The 22,163-nt window shown below is 38.8% G+C and overlaps 1 protein-coding gene across 4 annotated transcripts in view; it reads right to left on the bottom strand.

The window, feature by feature from the left end:
• The window catches only part of NEK1 (NIMA related kinase 1), a 91,897-nt gene that overhangs the window by 29,078 nt on the left and 40,656 nt on the right, over nt 1-22,163 (bottom strand). For all 4 annotated transcript variants that reach the window (XM_081959395.1, XM_081959398.1, XM_081959397.1 and 1 more), the window contains 5 exons: nt 18,691-18,774; nt 6,234-6,311; nt 1,921-2,016; nt 935-1,075; nt 409-465 (listed from right to left, as the gene is read on the bottom strand). In XM_081959395.1, the coding sequence (XP_081815521.1) occupies nt 409-465; nt 935-1,075; nt 1,921-2,016; nt 6,234-6,311; nt 18,691-18,774 (456 nt within the window). The remainder of the gene's footprint in view (nt 1-408; nt 466-934; nt 1,076-1,920; nt 2,017-6,233; nt 6,312-18,690; nt 18,775-22,163) is intronic.

Below are 22,163 nucleotides of genomic sequence, written 5' to 3'. Positions count from 1 at the left end.
ATATAAAGGCAGAAACATTATAATTTAAGTTAGAGAGTATACCTACTTTACTGAAAGACATGGATTCTTGTCAAAAATTGACATGATTTGGATTTTAAAAAATTGGTTGTTCAGGATTTTAAAGCAATGATACTATAAAAGACTTTTTCATATCATAATCATGTAAGTTTGGTATATAAAATAGCATCTAATTCCTTAGATGGAAACTAAATGAAATGTTGCTATAAAAAAGCAATAGATGTGGTTTGTAAAAAGAAAAAGCAATTTAGAATTTTAAGAATGTTAGATTTAAGAATGGTTTGGGATCCAAGCAAACCTTTTATTAGATATTTATATAACATAATAGTGATTTTTTTAAAAAAATGTTGAAGTGTAGGAACAAAACAAAGCCCATATAATTAAACTTACATGTATAGAAAGATCAGGTTTAATATCCTCTTCTTGGGCAAGTACTGCATTTTCATCCTACAAATCCAGATTGAAAATATATGTCAAATACATTAAGTGATAGCCATGAGACTGGAAAAGATAATGTTTGTCATTTCATTCTATCAATATGTTGACATAAAGTTACTTTCAGCTTTGATAATTTGAATTCATATAACAGAGGACTAATTTTGTGCTGTTTATTTGACACAGTTATGAATTCTAAAAAGCATGTAAACCTTGACAGAACATCAGTCTTCATGGACATGCAGATATATATGTGTTTATTTCATGTGTGATATCAGTGCTACTCATTTGTAGAATGAGTAATATATATAAGTTCACATTTGTTTTGATCCATTTTTATCATAATTTTCCAACAATACTCTGGAGTTTAAATATTGGGGAAAGGTCAATTTAAGGCGACAATAAGAAATTGTGGCATAGTGGAAGAATTTTTTTATCCAAAACTCTAATCTTATTATTTGTAAATGATGATATTACTTACTGCACCCACTTCCTTCAAAGCTGATGTCATTGTGATGATGTGTGGTGAATTGACCTTTAATTTAGTAGGAGAACTTTCCTCCTGTTTAGTAGTACTTAATTCTGAAGCTCCCACTGGAGTTTTTATCCCTTTGGACACCAGCTGTAATTATAATTCATACATACATACACACACACACAACAGTAAGGAAGAATCAAATATTAGCACAAAAATGTAAAGATAGAAACATTTTCATTTCTTCTTCCATGAACAGCTTCCAAATATTTTTCCAAATATTATTGATTTTCATTTTTATAATTAAATTACTAAAACACTCATTTCTAGCATTAGGTAAGTGTGATAGTTAAAATCACTCTCCTTCTGAAAACTGAGTTATGAAGGTAACACATTTTGTTGTAGTTAAACCACATAGAAATTAGGAGTTTATTGTTGCCTAGAAACAACTTCTTTTTCATGCCTCTTTATCTAGTAGGGAAAAAAACCTTCAATTTCCTCTACATTCCTCTACATTTTCTGCACATTCAAGTACTTGGGAAGCAGACAGGTGATGATTACAGAAATTAAACCAAACATTTATGGGTCCTGGGTATAGGAATTCTTTACCCTATTATCTAAACACAATCAATTCAGTGATCTGAATAGTACCTGAAATATATCTCAGAGAGGCTTAAAGGGCAAATCACAGAGATGATTATAAAATAAATCAAGAGAGGAATAAAGGCAATAACATTAGTAGTGCTTAGGAGGAATGTCTCAATTATGACTTGCTCAAGGACAGAACATTGCCTAAGACAATTTTCTGTCCAAGAACATCCAGTGACCAGATTCTCAAAATACAAAAGGAAAAAAAAATCAAAATCTCTTAAGTTTTAAGAACATTGTACTATTTACACATACTTCGTGCACTACAAGGCAACGTTTAGTTTAAAGCTTCAAAGAAAAATTGCAAGCAGATAGAAAACATCCAATAGGTTAACATTTCTTACATGCTCTTCCCAAGCTTTCCTCTCTCTTTCATATGCGTCTTTTCTCTTTCGTTCTAACTGCTCTTTCAGGACTGCAGCCCGGGCTTTTGCTTGTGCCTTGAATATGATCAAAAAAGTAATTTTTTAAACTAAGAAACCCTATTCTAATTCTATGGAAATTAATTACCAACTTCATTTCCATGAATATGATTTTCTACATCTGACATTTATAATAGTTTTTAAAAATATTTTTGCGTTGAAGTTTAACCAATTAGATTCCCAAAACATATGATTACATCTCTGTTTCATGCATTTTAAGAGTTGTTCCTCTCAAGGTGTCTCTCTCTTGTTTTAACTATTCACCCATGGAGTTTGGGCCTCATGAAATAAATCTATTTCTGCTGTATATTTATTTTACTAGCATTGCAGAAAACATCTCTGATATAGGCAGCATACTTTTAACAAAAAAAGTATTGTATGTACAAGCTAGAGAACGTGCAAAAGGAACTAGAGAAGCTGTTGGCTTTCTGCTTTGCTGGTTAATAATACAGATTCATCTTCCTTTATTAGAAATTAATGCTGAATGAAAAAAACTAAACACTTACATCTGGCCCATTTCAAATCTAAATGAATACAGACTATTTTCTTTCTTCATAATAACCCCTTTTTGTGCCAGTCACTCTACAAAATTTCATCGTTACAACGGATGATAGAGAGGAGGCTGGCCCAAACCCCGAATTACTCCAATTGTAAGAGTAGATGTTAAGGTTAGATTAGTTAGAAGATTAATTTCCCAGATCTATTACTTGACAGCATTTCTAACATTTCCATAAATCTTATGAGTAGAGGCCCTCCATTGAGAAAACCAAATAACTTTCTTAAGGTATGTTTTTAAAGCAATCCTTAAGGAACAAATAAACCAAAACTAGAGGGAAGGAAAATAATTTTAATGAAAAATTGATGAATAAGAGCCAAACTGATATTCAAATGTAACATGGCATTTTAATATATTTTGGGGCTCCAAGAATGGCTCAAATAAATTTAGTTCTAACAAGTTCAAGAACTTGGCAAGAGAACAGATTTGAGTACAGGTAGTTCTTGACTTATGACCATAATTGGGATTAGTATTTCCACTGCTACGTTAGGTAGTCATTGAGTGGGTCATGCCTGATTTTACAACCTTTTTGCCACAGTCATTAAGCAAATCCAACTTCTTCTATGGATTTCATTGTTCAGAGCCGACTCTGGAGGTTCCAAATGGTGATCATGTGACCCCAGTATGCTGTAACCATGTAAAGTCATACCAGTTCCCAAGAGCTCAAATATTATCACATGACTGCAACTCTGGCAATCTTAAGCGTGACGACTGATTGAAACTCACTTTTTTTCAGGGTCATCAGAAATTTGAACAGTCACTAAATGAATGGTTGTAAGTTGAGTACTACTGACAACATGAAGAAGCTGAGGTATAGGCTAAGCTAAGAAAATGTCACAGACTGCAGGAATATAATGAGATCCCTTTGAATGAAAAAGGGACTGTGAAGCTACACTGAGCAACACTAGCCCAGTAGGAAAGAAATGCACTTCATGATAGAGAGGCATGGAACAATAGACTAAGGTATTATTTCATTCTCAATTGGAGTCCCTTTTAATTTTCCCATGTATAGATTTTGACGGTGCTGAGCAAATAATAGAATCTTCTCCTCTGATATAATAGTTTTTACCTAGCAACCATTCAAAGTTATCACGGATCTCCCTAAAACTACTTAAGACCCAGTTCTAGAGTTCTGATGGTCACGAACATCCCCAAGGTCATGCAATTGAATTTTGGGTGCTTGGTAACCAGTTCATATTTATGCTGGTTTGCAATATCCCACTTTATTTATTTATTTTTATTTAGACAATTTAATTGCCGCCCATCTCATATCCAATGAGTCTGGATGACTTACCGCATAAAACATTAAAGAAGAAAAGACTTTAAAATAGACAGGGCACACAGCAGATAAAACCATTCACAATTACAAACCATTAAAATGGGAAAGGTGGGGGATGGACACACAGGGCGTGGGAGATGGGATTAGGTTTTAACTAATCAACTACCTCCAGTATGAAGCTCCCCTATTGGATACCCAAGTCATCAGACAGAGCCAAGTCTTGAGGTTCTTTTGAAATGATAGGACGATGGGAGCCAATCTCACCTCAGTGGGTAGGATGTTCTAAAAGACAGGAGCCACAGCACAGAAGGCTCTTCTCTTGAAGCCTGACAGCTGACATTCCTTGGCTGATAGGATCTGCAGCATGCCCCCTCTGCCAGTGTGGGCCAGTCACATTGGTGTGAGACGGTTCTTCAAGTAGCGTGGACCCATGCCATGCAGCCCCTATAGGAACCCTAAAAGCTGCCTGCGCTGTTGCACTCTGCATCAGCTATATGTTCTGAATGCTCTTCAAGGATAGCCCCATATAGAGCTGATTTGCAACAGTCCAAACATGAGATGACTAGAGGTTGAGTAACTGAGCACAGGGACGCCTCACCCAGGAAAGGCTGCAACTGGCACACAAAATGAAGATATGCAAAGGCTCTCATAGCTGTGATTACTACCTGCTCTTTGAACAGGAGTTATGAGTCCAGGAAAAAAACCAAATTGGGGTCCAAATTGTGGACACGTTGTTTAAGGTAGTGCACCCCCATCCAGAAGTAAAAATGTTAAAAGTCCTGGATCTTGGAGCTCCACGCACTGAAGCCACTCAGTCTTACAAGGATGTAGCCAAAACCTGCTGTCTACCATCCAGGCCCCCACAGCCATCCAGGCACCGCGAGAGGGCAGTCATAGCATAGTCTGGGTCACCAGAAGTGGAGATATATTCCTATTGTTATATACTGGTATGCTGCCTTAGCTATGTGTCCCTCTTTCCAACTTTTATACTTGTCCTTTTTTACCTTTCAGTTTATCAGAGAGTTCTTTGTACAACCATGCTGACGTTTTCTTGGATTTCTTATTTTTCTTTTTCAGTGCGATTGTGCTGGACTGGGCTTTTATAATAATATTTTTCAGTGTTTCCCAAGCTTCTTGAGTTATTTTCCCCTTTTCATCCATGGTATCCTTCCCAAGCTCTAAGTTTGTTGAAATAAGCTCTTTCAAAGTCTAAAACACTGGTTTAATTATCTTCTATTACTTGTGTCTGCATTATGCTAAATTCTAATATGACATGGTGACTCTCCCACCATTCCTACAATTTCAATCCCCTCTATCATTTCTTTGTTAGTAATAATTAAGTCCACTGTAGCCATCCCTCTAGTTTCGTCCTCTGCCTTTTGGATGACAATGTTGTCAATTAAATTGGTCAGCATCCTGTTCAATCTCCCACGATGCAGATTTTGTCTCCCAGTTGATGTCAGGGTGGTTAAAGTCCCCCATTACTACTGTTATGTGTTTCCTATATACATTTGTTAACTGATTAGCAAAAAGTTCATCTATTTTTTTCTGCTTGGTGAGGTGGCTTGTGGTATACACATAGTAATGTCATTCTTTTTTAAAAAAATATATTAATCCATATGCATTCTAGGCAGCTTTCATCCTTGGTTTTATGTATTTCTATAGAAACGTAATGATTTCTTATGTGTAATTCCACCTCCTCTTTTGTTTATAGACCTAACAGCTTATATCCTTCCATCAGCTGTGAGTTTCATCCCACTGTGTTTCAGTAATGGCAACTATATCATACTTTCCCTCATGTACTAGTCCATCAAGTTCACGTTGTTTGTTCCCCAAACCATGAGCATTAGTTATAGTCATCTGAGTCCTTTATGGCTAATCCAGGGTATGCTTCATACATCTAAGTTATATCTTAGTTTATATCTGAGTTTTTCTTCCTTCAATTATGCTCTACCTCCTTGTTTGATTGCTTTGGGATTTATCCTTGGGATTGGTTGCTAAAGATTGGTCACCTTCCCCCCACAGTTTTAGTTTAAAGCATTTCAGTAAAGCTGAGCCAGTTGTTTTCCAAGTACATTCTTCCTGGTTCTTGCGAGGTGCAGAAGCTCTTCTTGTAGGTAATGCCAACCATGGTCTAGGAATCCAAAATTGTCTTTAAATTTGTCATGATCACACTGTGACCTATTTAATGACCATCATTATTTATGATGATAATTCTGGGCTCAATTATAGTCATAAGTTGAGAACTACCTGTACTTTACTAATAATCTAAGGGCTCTGACTCTTTCTTTTTTGGAAATTATTAATATGCAGTGGCAATTCCTACATATAAAATCCATATGATAATTGGATCCTACCTTTTCAATTTAGCTATTTTTCTCCTTTATTTTTCATTATTACCTTTAGTGCTTCAATTTTTTTACGCCTTGATTCTGTTTCTTCATTTATTTCATGGACAGGAGAACCACCGTTTTCATTCTGAAAAATTGTTTTTTTTTTAAAAAAAAAATCAGTTTTCTTAATGCTGATTGTTACTAAAGAAAAGTAACAATATAATTGAACTACATTTCAAACTCAAAGTAAGGTTTGTTCTATTTTAATAAAGAGAGAAATGACTTCATTTAAAGAGACCGCAATTCTTTTGGTTATATTACAACATATCTTATATAACATGGAACCACTAGATGTATAAAATAAAAATATCCCCAAACCAGATTATATAGATAAGTGAAATGCCAGGTCAAATATTGAAATCCTACTCACAGATTTCCAGACCACAGCAAAATAACTCCAATAGTGACTCCTCTGTTTCAGGGATACAGTGTTTGGACTATATTTCCATTTCTCAATAAAGAAATAGAACATAGCTAATGTAGCAGGCCAGTAATATAAAATATTGTTACTTGCACTGATTGATACTCATCTTGCTATCAGCTTCTACTGATTACCAAATTAGTAATTTAGCTCATATGCATGTTGAGCTGATATTTTTTAACTTAGCTGCTGGAGTCACCCAACTGCTGGATTCACACAACCCTAAAATAATGTATTTTTGATTAAAGTTAATTATCCAGATATGAAATCTTGCCTATGTACAATATATGCACAGTGAACCAATATAAAACTATTCTTAAATCAGAAAGCCAATTGAAAATATTTTTATAATACCACTAAAAGCTCTTGACAGTGTGGAAAGAGAGTTTATATGTGGTCATATATCAAGGGTGATCAAGGATGTCAAACTCGCGGCCCACAGGCTGGATGTGTCACATGCTGGCTGAAATGGAGAAGGATGTAGAGGAAGTAGAAATAACACCGAATATGTGGGCGGACCATAACCCATTAACAATCAAATGGAAAGGAGAAGCAAAAAAGAAAAAGAGATGGACCATGAATCAGAGGGTTGTGAAAGAAAAAAACTATGTTCAATATGTGGAAAAAGAATTAGTGCTTTTCCTAAAGGAAAACTGGGAACGAACAGACAACCATTCAAAACCTATGGGACACAACCAAAGCCTAAGTGTGTGGCATTACGATAGCATATACAATAAGAAGAAACAAAGATAAAAAGAAACGATATACAGAGCTCCAGGAGAACTGGGGAAATTAGAATATAAAATCCAGAAAGAACCTCAAAACCAGGAACTTAAAGAAGAAAAAGAAATAATTAAACATAGATTAAACTTAATTAAACAAGAAGAAGCGGCCCAGAAAATTAGATCAAGCAGACAAAATTATTTCGAAAATGTCAACAAACCAGGGAGATGGCTAGCCTATAAACTAAAAAAAGAAAATAAATTAATACAGCAACTAGAGGATGAAGAAGGGGTGATACACTACCAGAAGGAAGAAAAAAAAAGCATAGCAGTAAGATACTTTCAAACACTGTATAGCCGAGAGAAAATAGGAGTATATTAAAAGATACCTACAGAAGAGAAATCTTCCAACCTTACCGAACCAACAAAGGAAACACTAAATGAGAGAATAACGAGGCTAGAATTTAAAAGGGCAATCCAAAAACAAAAAAATAACAAAACCCCAGGCCCGGATGGAATTCCAGCAGAATTTTATAAAGAACTGCAAAAAACATTAGAGAACATATTTAAAAATGTGTAATGAAGTACCAGAACAAGCTAAGACACTAAAATCAGGGATGGAGGCACTAATAACATTAATTCTCAAAGACAACACTGAAAAACAAAAGATCTAAAATTATAGGCCAATCTCACTGCTAAATGTTGATTATAAAATATTTATGATAATAATGGCGGAAAGAATTAAAAATATACTAAACGGAATCATACATCCAGACCAAAATGGATTTCTACCCAATAGACACATAAAAAACAATACACAAACGATAATGGACATATTAGAATACTACGAGATACACTCAGGAAAACATGCAGCATTGATATTTATTGATGCACAAAAAGCATTTGATAACCTGAATTGGGATTTTCTTTTCTTTTTTTTAAATAAAAAGTTTTTATTGGTTTTTACAAATATTTTGGGGGAAAGGGTACATAAGTGTGGAGAAAAATTTTGACAGCTACATCATACGGAAGGTGGTGCTCCCCGAGATCTTACATCTCTCTCTTATTTTATATATATCAAAATATCATTATTACATACATATTAGCAGTTTAGGTTTACCTCAAATTCTTTAACATCTTCAATCATACTTTATATCACTTCTAACCATTTCATTATATTAACAATTGCAATGTACTTTTAATTCATTTCTGTGACCTGAGTCTCATTACTGCCTCCTCTCCCCTATCTGTTGGCTGAGCCATGGCCCCTCCCCCCTTTCATATCTTGCGCACTGTCACTTGTTCCGTCTAGAAGGATCTTGTGTTTTTCCATGAAGGCTTCCACCTCCACCACTGTATTAATTCTCACTCTACCACCCTCCCAGAAAATCAACAACCCTTCTGGAATTAACCATCTAAACCAGATATTTTTTTCATACAATTTTTTAGTTAAAAAGTAAAATTTCTTCCTCCTATCTCTTATTCCTTTTGGTATCTGTTTTAAAATGGTTATTTCTTTATCCTTATATCTTAAAGGTTCCCCCATTTGAACCCTTAGAATCTCATCTCTTGTAGTCTTTCTAAAAAATTTAACATGAACTTCCCTTGGAGTATTGTGTATTCTAGCATATGCTGAATTGATTCTATATATCAAGTCAATATCCCACCCTAGCTGTTGTTTATCTCTCTTGATATAATCTGCTAACATTGTTATCATAGTCTCTCTTAAATCTTCACCCTCCGTTTCAGGTATATTTTGAAATTAAGAAAGAAAGACATCCTTTCAAATTCCATTTTTTCCATGTAGTTTTCAATTCCAACATTATCTTTTTGCAGTGTCTTCACCTCTTCTCTCATCCCCACAGCACCCTCCTCCAGATTTTCTGTCTATTTTGAGAAGTTTGTTGTTGATTCTCTCTGAGTTGTTCCTTTAAGTCTGCCAACTGCTTTTTAATTTCATCCTGTCCCTTTATAAGCGTCTGGAACATTGGTTGAAACATTTCTTGAGACAGCTGTTCCCCCTCAGAAGCTTTAGGTTGTAAAAAGGAAGATAATTGTGTTTGTTGGGGAACAGGACTTAAAACAGAAGATGTTGGAGCCGACGTTGGTTTAGGGGAGGGGGGACTTTTTCGCAGGCATTGTAAAACTCAGAGAAAGTTGTAAGTCTAGACAGAGAAAATGGCGTCTTCAGAAGTGCACCGTCAGGGGAGATCCACAGGCAGGCAAAGTCCAATGTGGGATATTAGTCTTTCAATACAGCTCCCCGCCAATTAAAACCAATTTTTTCCAGCCCAAGGAAGATTATACAAGGAGATGCCTCCAGGATTCACTGGGGTATAGCAATTCCAACCCAGAAAATGTTTCAAAAGCGACAGTTCATTTGTAACGGCAGTAGAAAAGGAGGGAGAAACTCCATTTTGGCTCAGCCCTCCCAGGGGATCAGAGAGCAACCATTCAAAAAGTTTCCATTCATAGTTTATAAAGTCAGCTCACATTCTTTCTTTCGCAATTTTTCTGGCAAGTCATTGTCCCATTGCTTGAAAGAAGTGAATATCAAAAGAGTTTTTTTCCAATTCTCTCTCTCTCCTCCGAGAGTGAGATCGTGTAAAGCCGCTTTTCTGAGGGGGGGGGAGAAAACCCCCTCTCCAATCTTAACACTTTTCCAAGATCGAAGAGTCTTAGGAAAGCTGCTAGTCCTTATTTACTTATTGCTCCAAGAAGAAAAAGAGAGACCCCGGGGGAATTCCCCTCTCACCGCATTTCAGCTGTTGCCTTCACATAGAGCGTTTCTTCCCATCTCCTCAGGACGAAGGCGCGCGAGTGCACCCTCTATGCCTCCCGGCACCTAGGGCAAAGCTGGCAGCCCCCTTGCGGCCGCCGCCACTCCAGGGGGCTACAGCAAGCCGCCCCTTCGGCAGGGTGCCCCTACAAGGCACCCTGTGCCCCCCCCCTGAGTCAGGGAGAGCCCACCAAGACGGCAAATGGCAGACAACATGTCCGTCGTCCTCAGAGACCGGAAGCAGAATCCCTGAATTGGGATTTTCTTATAAATCACCTAGCAGTAATTAACTTTGGAGAGAAATTTATCGGGATGATCAGAGCAATATATTCTAGTCAGAGGGCAAAAATAATACTAAACGGGGAAGCAACAGAAGGTTTCAGCATAACCAAAGGGGTAAGACAGAGATGCCTTCTATCTCCCCTGTTATTTATCCTCTCAATAGACACATTGATGTTACAAATTAGACAGAACAAGGACATAAAGGGATTGAAATTTAGATCACAGGAATACAAAGTGCAAGCCTTTGTGGACGATCTAGCATTTATCATAGGGAACCCTAGAAACTGGATTAATATTATTACAAGACATAAACCAATTCGGTAAAGTGGCAGGGCTTAAATTAAATAAAGAGAAAACTAAAATATTAACTAAGAATTTAACCAAAAGACAAAATGAAGAACTGGAGGAGAAACTTGGAATTTTGAGGGCCAAGAAAACTAAATATTTGGGAATATGGTTATCGGCAAAACGTATTACAATAAAAGAAGATAACCACAACAAATACAAAAAGATTTGGATAACTGGCCTAAACTACAGATATCACTAATTGGCAGAATCTCAACAAGTAAAATGAATGTATTACCCAAACTACTTTATTTTTTCCAAACAATACTGATTAGAGAAAATTTATTTTGAACAACTAAATAAAATGGTATCCAAATTTATCTGGTCAGGGAAAAAAACCACATATTAAATACAAACTACTATAAGAAACAAAGGGGGCTTTGGCCTCCCAGACTGGGAGCTTTACTATCAGGTGGCAGCTCTGACATGGCTCAAGGACTGGATTCAACTAAAAAATAAAAGAATTCTTATGCTAGAAGGCCATGATTTCCAAGTAGGCTGGTATGGCTTCCTCTGGGAGGGAAATAATAAATCTCACGCCTACTTCCAGAGACACATAGTAAGCGATGCCCTGTTTAAGGTCTGGAGAAAAATAAAAAAATCCACTATGTGAAAATCCCAATCTGGTTGTTAACAATGGAGGCAATAACATATCCAAATACTATAGATCTCAGCAAAATGGTAAGTTATGCAGAATTCTTAGATGAAAAAGGAGAACTAAAATCAGTACAAGATCTGAAAACACAAGGAATAAATATGAAATGGTGGCCCTATTTACAAAATAAAACAAGATTTTTAAAAGACCAGGAACAATACGGAATACATGAGAAACAAATGGAATTAGATAAAATATTATTAGGGATAGGAGGAAAAATAATTACTAGATTATATAATTTTCTTTTAAGATATAAAATGGAGGAAGAGACTGTAAAGGAGATAATGTTTAGCTGGGGAAGAAATTTTGGCCATAATATAGAGTTAGAAAAATAGGATAAACTATGGGAAAGAAATTATAAATTTACAATGGCAGTAGCTTACAAATAAAACCTCTATAAAATGTTTTATAGATGGCATTTGCCTCCAGTGAGTTTGCCCAAAATGTACCCAAATTTATCTCTCAAATGTTGGAGATGTAGTCACAAGTCTGGAACATTCTACCCAGTGGTGGGTCTCAATTTTTTTTAGAACCTATTCTGTAGGTGTGGCCTGTTTTGTGGGAGTGGCTCGGTGGTCATGTGACAGGGTGGGAGTGGCTTGGCAGTCATGTGACTGGATGGAGTGGCTTGGCAGTCATGTGACCGGGATGGGAATGGTTTGGCAGTCATGTGACTAGATGGGCATGGCTTGGCGGTCATGTGACCAGGTAGGCATGACTAGGTAAGGTCATGTGATTGGGTGGGCATGCCAACTCAATGTCACTCACATGGAGGGGCACCTGGCCTGGCTTCTCCTTGCCCCTCTCCTCAGCCAGTCCTCGCCTCGTCTTGCATGTTATGGTGGGAGATGAAGCATTTTCAAAGTCATCTTCCCCTTGATACTAGCCAATAAGATGAGATTTTACTGTTAGAAGACCGCCTGCTGTACATTTCCAAATATTGTTTATCACCATTCTCTTGGTAAGACTGAGTGGAGAGATTTATAAAGAATAACAGAGTTGGAAGGGACCCTGGAGGTTTTCTAGTCCAACCCCTGTGGAAGCATGAGTTGAGACCCTATACTATTATGGAGAAATTTCTTCTAAAAAACCTCCAGTGATGGTATACCCACAATTTCTGAAGGCATCCCATTTCTCTAATTGTTCTGTCAAGAAATTTCTCATTCCTAGGTTGGATCTGTTTGATAAGCTTCCATCTCACAGATCCGTCTCACAGTTACTTCCAGTTGAGCCAGGCACCACCTATTCTATACATTTTTTCTTGCCTGTGTAAAATCTTACTTTACTCTCCACTCAATTGCATTTTTGGTGAGAAATGATGTTCTACAGTGGTATTCAGTTTACCACAATGATTTTTGCAAACTGAATTAAAGGTTGAAGAATACGCCTCTGCTTATACTGATAAAGATTATTCTTTTTTTTTTAATTGCGAAATTTTTATTGGCTTTAAAATATATAGGGAAGGGTAAAAGGGTGTACAGAAAATTTTTTGCAGCTTCCACACTGGTGGCGAAAATCCCCCCAAGATACTCACAGATTTAACAATCTTAAAAATAAAATATAAAAGAAAGCATCAGAACAAATTTAACAAATATTATCAAACATAATAACAGTTTTCTCTGTTACTTTTTGTAGTATCAACAATTGCAATTATTCCAAATACATTCATTTTTGTGATCTAAGCCTTTTCGATATTGCTTCTTTTTCCCTGCCCCCCGGAGGGGCCTCAGCGCCCCCCTCCTTATATTGTGTCTTGCTGTCCTTTTCCCTACTCCCACTAAATTCCTCCTCTGGGGGGGAAAGATTCTTTTTAATAAAGGCTTTCGCCTCTTGAATTGTATTAATTCTGATCCTATTTCCCTCCCAGGAGACCATCATCCCCTCTGGTAACAACCACTTAAACCAGACCCCCATGTTGCATAATTTTTTTGATAAGGGGGAATATTTCCTCCTTCTCTCTCTTATTTTTTGGGGGGATCTGTTTAAGAATGGTGACCTATTCCTCTTTGTATTTCAATGGTCTCTCCCTTTGGGTCGCAAGCACCTCATCCCTTGTGGATCTCCTGACAAATTTAACATGTACCTCTCTGGGAACGTTGTGACTTCTGGCATATGCTGAGTTTATTCTATATGCTAGATCCATATCCCACCATAATTGTTTCTTATCTCCCTTAATATAATCTGCTAAAATTGTGCTCATAATCTCTTTAAGATCTTCATTTTCTTCCTCTGGCAGGTTCTGGAATCTAAGAAAAAAGGACATTCTTTCAAATTCTATTTTTGTCAGAAAATTTTCTACATCTGCGTTTCCCTTGTGTGTTGTTTTAAGCTCCTCCCCATCTCCGCCGCTCTCTCCTCCAACACCATAATTCTTTGCTTACTCCCAGCAATATGTTCTTTAACGTCTCTGAGCTCTTCTTTGACCTCTGCCATTTCTTTCCTCATTTCATTCTGCCCCTTCATAAGTTCTTTAAACATTTCCGTAACAGATAGTTCCTTTGTGTCCTCTCCAGCCCCTCCTTTCTGCAACAATGAGGTGATCTTAGACTGTTGCGTTGTGGGGCTGGGGGCAGCAGATGATGGCGCTGAGTGCGCCTTGCCAGTCGGTGGTTTTCTTGCAGCCATTGGTTAAGTTCAGAGATGCAAATCCTTTCCAGAGAAAATGGTGTCCGAGGATTCCACAGCGGAGCTGGCCTCAAAAGGCAAATAAAAGCGGGGAAACCCACAATTCCAATAGAGAGATAATCCAAGAAGTGATTCCAATAATCAAAGCTCAGAAGAGCCACAGAAAGAGGTCCCAGCTTCCCTTTGAGAGAGTACAGCAAACAATTCACTTTTCTTTACTTTCTCTTTGGGAGCAGTTTCAAAGGATAAGTTTCATTCATATGTAGACAAAGGGAGGAGGGCGGGCGCCATTTTGGCCATCCCTTCCGCAGGGAGAGAAGTCACAAAAAGTTTTTCTTTCCCTGTTTTTTAAAGGCGAAGGTCAGCTTTAGAATCATTTCTGGCAATTGTAAAAAGCCATTCTCATTCACTGTCCAAGTAACTAATCAGTCATTATTCTCTCTCTCCGAGAAAGTCCCTTTAAATGCTGCTTATTCCGAGGGGGGGGTAATAGAGGAACCACCCCCCTCTAATTTCCATTTCAAAAGCCAGAGCACACCAACTCACGCACATCTGTAGCTTTCTTTCAAAGTAAACAAAGAGGACCAGGTGGGATCCGCGCCTCCAGCCTTCAGCCACACTTCTCCTTTAATCTAAAACCTCCCAGGGCCGTCCGGCGAAGAGGCGACGTCACTCGCCCCCCCACTGCTCCCTGGCACCTAGGTGAAGCTGGGAAAAACACCCCCACCGGCTGCCGCCTCTGTGGGGGGTCCCAGCAAGCCGCCTTTCGGCAGGAGACACTTTGTTCGAGTCTCCTGTGCTCCTTTCGGAGCCCGCCAGGGGAGCGATCGGCAGACTACATGTCCGTCGCCATTCGGTCCCGGAAGTGGAAGTTGGATTATTCTTTTTCAACATTAAATCATACAGTAAATCAAATACTTCCAATCCTACAATGAAAACACATTATAACGGCCTTTAGTGAATATTTTACCATTCTTTCTGTTCTCCTTCAATTAATTCTTTCTGCTTTATTTTTTTTCTTGGGCCTTATTGCAATATTTCAAAATTTTCACAGATCCTTCACAAAGAACCAGTTCTAATTTAACTGGAATACAAATCAATCTTTCTGGTCTGGAATTCCCTGACTCACACACACACCCCTCAGCTCCTCAATGCTTCTCAGGGTTATGTACAGAAATATGCTTCTCTTTTATTGCTCATTTTCAAATTAACAGGCCAGCTGGTTTGGGGGAGAGAAGCAGCTTCTCCTTCCTCATGCACAAGCCTGATAGAGAACAACTGCCCCTTCCCTTCCCCCCCCCCCCACTCCCTCTCTTGTTCCACTGCAGCATCCGGAAAAATGCACGGCTGGGGATAGGCCACCCCCCCCCCGCACCTTTTGGGGAAAACACACACACACACACACACACACGCACACACACACACAGAGCTGTCTCCAAGGTCTGCTGGTGGGTGCCTTAAAGAAAATAGACCCAGGAATTGCTCCCTGGATGGGCTTTCCTTAAGCAATTTAAGAGCATTGACACCGCCTTGCAGACTTCCTTTCCTGCTTTTTCTTTTTCCTGGCAATCTATTGTGGATGGGCAAGCAGAGCTCCAAGAGGGATGGGGGCCCAACTTCAACCATTTTTTTTAAAAGGGTGCAGCCCAGAGACCATGCAGCCCGCTCACCCACCACAAAGAGCCTCCTGTTGGTCTCCCCTCCAGGAAGGGGAGCAAAGGAAGATGATTGAGGGAATCCCCCCCAGTTCTCCTCCGCTTTCCCGTCACCCCATCCGCGCATACCTCTTCAAGGTGCTGGGCTTCTTGGACCCCTTTCCTCCTCTCCCCCCCCCAACATCTGCTCTGATGGCAATTATGACTAAAAGCAAAAGGTCTTTGGAAGCTGCAGCTGTCCCCTCCCCCTCCCTTTTGTAGAAACTCCTCTTGCAGCACAATTGCTCCGTCTTTCCTGACTTTCAACTTCTCTTGTCCAATTATCTTCTCCTGCCCCCCTCCCCCTTGCATGGTCTTAGTTGCTGCTTGGAGCAGGGGAGATTTCTGGATTTGCAGGACTGACAGGAAAAGGGGGAGGAGGAATAGGCCCTTCAAGTCTGCCCCCCCTTGGTGTTTCTGCAACCAAATTCTCCCCCCCCCAAACAGAGAACCCCGCCACCCGAATACTGCAGGGTAGAGCAGGCTGGCCCCATTACTGGGCAACCTGTGTGTTTGGGGGGGAGGCTGGAGCAATTCCGCTCTGAATGGAAGGAGAGGAAAAAAATTGGGATTCTCCCTGCTGCAGTCTTTAAATGGCAGAGAGAAGCTGAACCTTTTCACCTCCATTCACAGAGGAGCTGCGGTTCCCTTTATGCCCGCCCTGGCCCCCTCCCTCCCAGGGGTCAAAGTACCTGAAAGGGACAGGCAGGCTACCACAGCTCCACTGAGAAGACATTTCTGAGAAGAGAAAGTTCTCCGGTCCAGCTGCACCCGAGCTGGTGGAGCGCCCGTGCGATTGGAGCAAACACGCGGCTCACCTACACTGGCTCTCTCCCTGGCAACGGGCAGCCAGTTGCAGGCACTTCACCAGCTTGGGTGCAGCCGGACCAAAGCCCTTTCTCTTCTCAGAAATGTCTTCTCAGTGGAGCTGTGGCAGCCTGCCTGTCTCTTTCAGGTGCTTCGACCCCGGGAGGGAGGGGGCCAGGGGGGGCATAAAGGGAGCAGCATCTCCTCTTTGAATGGAGGGGAATAAGTCCGGCTTGTCTCTGCCATTTAAGGGCTGCAGCAGGGAGAATCCCAACTTTTTTCCTCTCCCTCCATTCAGAGCAGAACTGGTCCAGCCTCACAACCCCTCCCACGCTGCCCAGTAACCCTAACCTTCGAGCTCTTCTCCGTGCTCTCCTTGGCTCCTTGCAACTGCAATAGATGTCCAGAAGCGGCTTTTAGAGCTAATGGGGCTTGGGTTTCCAGCCTGACAGCTCCTGCCGCTTCTGGACATCTATTGCAGTCACGAGGAGCCGAGGAAAGAGCAGAGAAGAGCGTGAAGGTTCTTGGTGCTCCAGGAAGCTGCGAAAGCGGCTGGGAGAGGCGCGCGGCTTGGTTTAGCCTCCCTAGACGTCGCAGCAGCAGTCCCAAGCACACCAATTTCAGCGTTTTTCGCATCGGGGCATGCTGCAAGAGGGAGTGAGTGAAGACCTTTTCCGGCCGGCGCAAAAGACCTCCCCGGACTTGCTTTGTGAGCACAGGGCGACAGGCCCGCACCTCCACCACCAGCAATCCCAAAAACACCGAGATCGGCGCACTTGAGGCTGTTGCTGCAACATCCAGGGAGGCTAAACGAAGTTGCGCGCCTCTCCCAGCAGCTTTCGCGGCTTCCTGGAGTACCAAGAACCTTCACGTTCTCCTCGCGACTGCAATAGATGTCCAGAAGCTGTGGGGGCTTTCGGGCTGGAAACCCAAGCCTCATTAGCCCCAAAAGCCGCTGCGCCAGCGAAGAGCTTACTTACCTCCTCGGCAGGCAGCAATAGAGAGCCCAGGGCTCTCTATAGGGCTCTTAGAGGCGTGGTGGGGATGGGCAGGGGGAGCAAGCGGACCAGCGGTGACCGGATGGGCAGGGCCCGGGGGTGAGCAAGCGAGGGGGTGTTCCACTGCTCGAACTGGTTTTAAACGGCATGCTAGATTTGTGGAACCTCTTCTAGCGAACCAGTTAGAACCGGCAGTAACCCATCCCTGATTCTACCATATGTGGTGGATGTGCCCCACCACAAGGAAATACTGGTGCAAAATTCAGAAATGGTTGGAAGAAATTACAGAGCAAAAAATAGAACTGAAACCAGAAGCATTCTTATTAGGACTATTAGACCAAAAAATGGATAAATAATCTTAATACATAATCATACACATAATCACTGCAGCCAGGATTGCTTTCACATAAAACTGGAAAAAAATCAATATACCCACAGATGAAACAATAATTAGAAAAGTACTCAAATGTGCAGAGATGGACAAGATGACAATAGAACTAAAAGAAAGAGAAGAATCGGATTTCTATAAAATATGGAATAAAATTTATAAGTGGCTAGAAAACAGAAGACAAAACAGAAAATAGAGAATGTAAATATATGGTGATATAAATAATCAATATTAGTATAAGTGTCAGCACTACTGTTGTTATAGGACAAAGTAAAAGCAATAGGAAGGCAATGTACAATGGAGAATTATAAAGGCTAAAAAGGAAAGCTGATACAGAAGGCTGTAAAATTACTTTATATTGTTATGTACGTTTTGTGCTTTGTTTTTTCTTGTGGTGTTTTTCTTTCTGTTTTTAAAGATTAAAACATTCAATAAAAAATATTTTTTAGAAAAAGATATCACTAATAATCTAAATCAGAAGTGAGCCACAATTTTTCAAATGTTGCATTTTCTCAGAAATAACCCCAGGGAGGCTACATAGTGAATGGGGAAACCTCTTTTCCCCTCTTGATACCCTCTTCTTTCTGAATCAACAGACCACAGAATAAGCAGAAGCACAAAACACAGAGGTCTAGGGTTTGAATTAATTTCTTATACAGAGGTTTTTAAATTAACCCAAAACAGCATAAAAGATCATGAGTCACTGCAAATACTTATACTTACTATAAATAAAAAGAAAATAACTTGCCTTTTCTCCACGAAGTTTTGCTTTTATTTGTTGACGTTCATTAAAGTTTTGAAGTCTAATTTGCCTCAATCTTGTCAAGTATTCCTAAAAGAAAATAAAAAGAGACCTTTCTGCTTGAGGAACGTTTCAGCAATGCTGAATCTTTCAAATTCCACAAACTAGTAATGTGTCAAGTCTCTTTTGGAAGAGAAGTAAATTCAGCAGAAACATCACTGATGTATCATGAAATGTGGTTAATTACCGTCAGAGGAGATGAAATCTGATTGTTTTCTAAGAGAAAACGAATTACTTTTTTCTGGTGACAGAACTTAGATAATGAATACAATAATTTGCCAAAGGGCCATCTCTTAAGAGTTGTCTGTTTATACTAATTAAAACTCTAAAGAAGCCTTTTTTTAAAAAAAATTATATGTCCATGCAGAAAAAATGAGGCAGAGAATGGGATTCTATGTATGCAATGAAGGCAGAAAACATGCAGGAAGCATACCTCTTCCTCCTTGTTTCTGGCTTTTCTTCCTCTTGAAGAAATGGACCTGCCTCCATAGATAGCTGTCAGGTTTTGCAGTGTGTCCTGTTCACCATTTAATGTATTAAATTCAATAACAACTAGGGCCATCATATTATCTAGTCTTACATCAATCAACATTTGATCATTATCAATGAATAAAAAGGCTAAAGAAAAAATGAGTTCTTAATCACCAAATTTCTTCCACTTTTTTTCTTGCTGTCTATTTTCCAGTTATTTCCTTTAAAATTGTAAAATCAATGGATATATTTGCTGAATGCTAATATTTGCTTATCTCAAAAAAACCCTCACCATAACTTATTGAAAATATTTCAATAACAATTTCAAAATATTTTCAGAATTCTTATTCATAATATAAATGCATATCATAGCAACTGAATATTATAGATAATATAGTGGTAAAGTTTGGAAATATTTTGAATAAAATGTACATGTAATTTAATTTAGTGAAATTATCATTTTTTATGAATTGCTCATTTAATCAGATTATTGCTTTTCATATCTTATTCATTATTCTGATCCATGTGATGAGCTCCATTTCCTATTTTGTAAAAAGCAATAAAATTTTAATCTTTTGATACTTTGATCAGGACTCAAATCTTAACAAATATTTCTTCACTCATAGATGAAATAGTATAAAAGGAATCTTTACTTCCTATCTGTAGTCAAGGTAATTAGATCATTCTTTTCTAAATATAAACATTGTGAACATAAAGTTAATAAAATTGAGCTTTTCATACCCCATTTTAGCCCTAACACTGCATATTTTAAAAGTATTTTTAAGAGAGGTTTATGCAGTGCAGAGCAAAAATGTTGTTTACATATGTTGGTACTAAGTTGCAGTGCAGCAATTACACGGTCAGACTATTCCTGCACTCTTATATTAATGGGGGAAAAAACATAATTTACTGCAAGGGATATAAACGAGAAAAAAGGTACAATCTTACCCAATGCAAAATTGTAGCCCTATTACCCAGAGGACTATGGTCACATAAATGCTAGGAAAAGATGCCTATGCAACTGTATTTTTCTTTTCTCTGTCCCACCCTAAAATGTTCTTCCACTAATAAAAAATATCTGATTTTGAAATTTTTAGAGCAGATTGCCAGTCTCATTGCACTCCACAGACAGCGGATGCACAGCTTCAAGCTAAGCCTTAGTAAAATTGATTCATTCCAACCAGCTAATAATGCCAGAATTTTCACGGTGATAGGTTGAAGGTATAAAACGTTACCAAGATAAATTATGGAAATTCAGATAATTGTGGCTATATTATTAAAGCTGATCAGTTGGTTTTTTTCCACAGTACTCTAAAGACATTTGTGCATATGTAAGAGTATATATGATTGCCACCAAGTATTTCTCACATATTTATAGTCATTTATAACACCTACTGAAATTGGCTAAAAAGAGAAAATAATATTCTTTTTTTGTTTATTACATTCCCCTCTAAAAGCTAGGCCTGACCTTCAGAGTTAATATAAAACTGCTAGCAATTATTATAAAGGATGAACAAATGTCTATAAAGTATAATAGACGTATTGCAGAGGAATTGTGGTATTAAACAAAATGCCCCTAACGAAGGAGAAAACTAGAAGGAAAGAGTTTTGAATTTTTCAATTCAAGGGTTTTTCAATTAAATATTTAACTGTAACAAATTAAATTAAAAACTGTGAACCATCTAACCCACTGTCCTGTTTGGTCTATTTCCATACTGGGCATTATACAGAACTACAATAAATTTAGAACAGAAAGTTGATTCATGAAGGAATCAGGAGAGAAAGGTAACAAAGACCAAATTAAAATACAGTGTAGTGTAATGAAGTTTCAAATAAGCTAAACAAGCCACAGTCATCAGTGCTTATCTTTACCTCTTTTAAATACAAAGAATGGTAGAAGATTTTGCATGTAATTCCAGGCAAATCATAGATCTCCATGACTGATTTAAAAATAGAAACCTGGTTTCCATTTTCATATCCCAAAGAAGGAAATTAGGGGAGAAGCTCACCATGATTTGTTCATATACCGTGTTCACTATTATTAGGGAAGTAGGTATTTTGACCATATCATCCTTTCTATGCATATTTCCCACCCCCAAACTGTATAAACTTGAATGCTTAGTGGATATAAGCAGATCAGGTGATGTGTATTTGAGTAATGAGAGTGTGTGGTTTAAGGAAATCAACACCCTATATCAAGGTGTGCATAATTATTAGGCAGCTTCTTTTCCTCAGGCAAAATGGGCTAAAAAAAAGATTTAACTAACTCTGAAAAATTAACAATTGTAAAAAGCCTTTAGATGGATGCAGCATTCTTGAAATTGCTCAGATATTGGGGCATGATCATAGAACCATCAAATGTTTGGTTGCAAATAGTCAACAGGGTCGCGAGAAACGTGTTGAGAAAAAAAATGCACATTAATTTATGACTATTATTGAAAAGAAGGGTGGCTATATTTGTTATGTATTAAAAGTATATAGTTATGCTAAAGGGGATTAACCTTTAGTTGACCATGACTGTTGAACTGGGCTAAAGTGAAACTAATCTTTGCATGACTCCAACTGTTGGAAGGAAGTTCAGAACAATTGTATGGTGGTGGTGGTGGTGTTCTAGTTTATGATTGGTTAAGGCCCTGTTGGTCTAGAGTATAAATAACAGGCATTTGCCTGCAGTTCCTCATCTCCATTTTTGAATCAAAAAAAGCTGTTGCATCTATGCTGGTCTGGTTCTTGCCTACTGACGCTCACTACACAACAATGGCGACGAAGTTGGGATGCTGCTGGGGAGAGAGCTGCTGCTAACCAAGAGACTGAAGTCACTGGGTGATAGGCTGGGTAATGAAGCCCCGGCAGGACTAGTCCTCACCCCCTGCCTGCCAGTAAGCCACACTGGAGGCATGCTGAAATCACTGGTTGTTAGACCAGAAAAAAAGCCCTGGTGGGACCAT

This window comes from Natrix helvetica (genome assembly GCF_964273705.1).
Source record: "Natrix helvetica genome assembly, chromosome: 7".
In the NCBI taxonomy this organism is placed as follows: Eukaryota; Metazoa; Chordata; class Lepidosauria; order Squamata; family Natricidae; genus Natrix; species Natrix helvetica.
The sequence above is the reverse complement of the archived record's forward strand: the minus strand, read 5'-3'. Positions and strand labels throughout refer to the sequence as shown.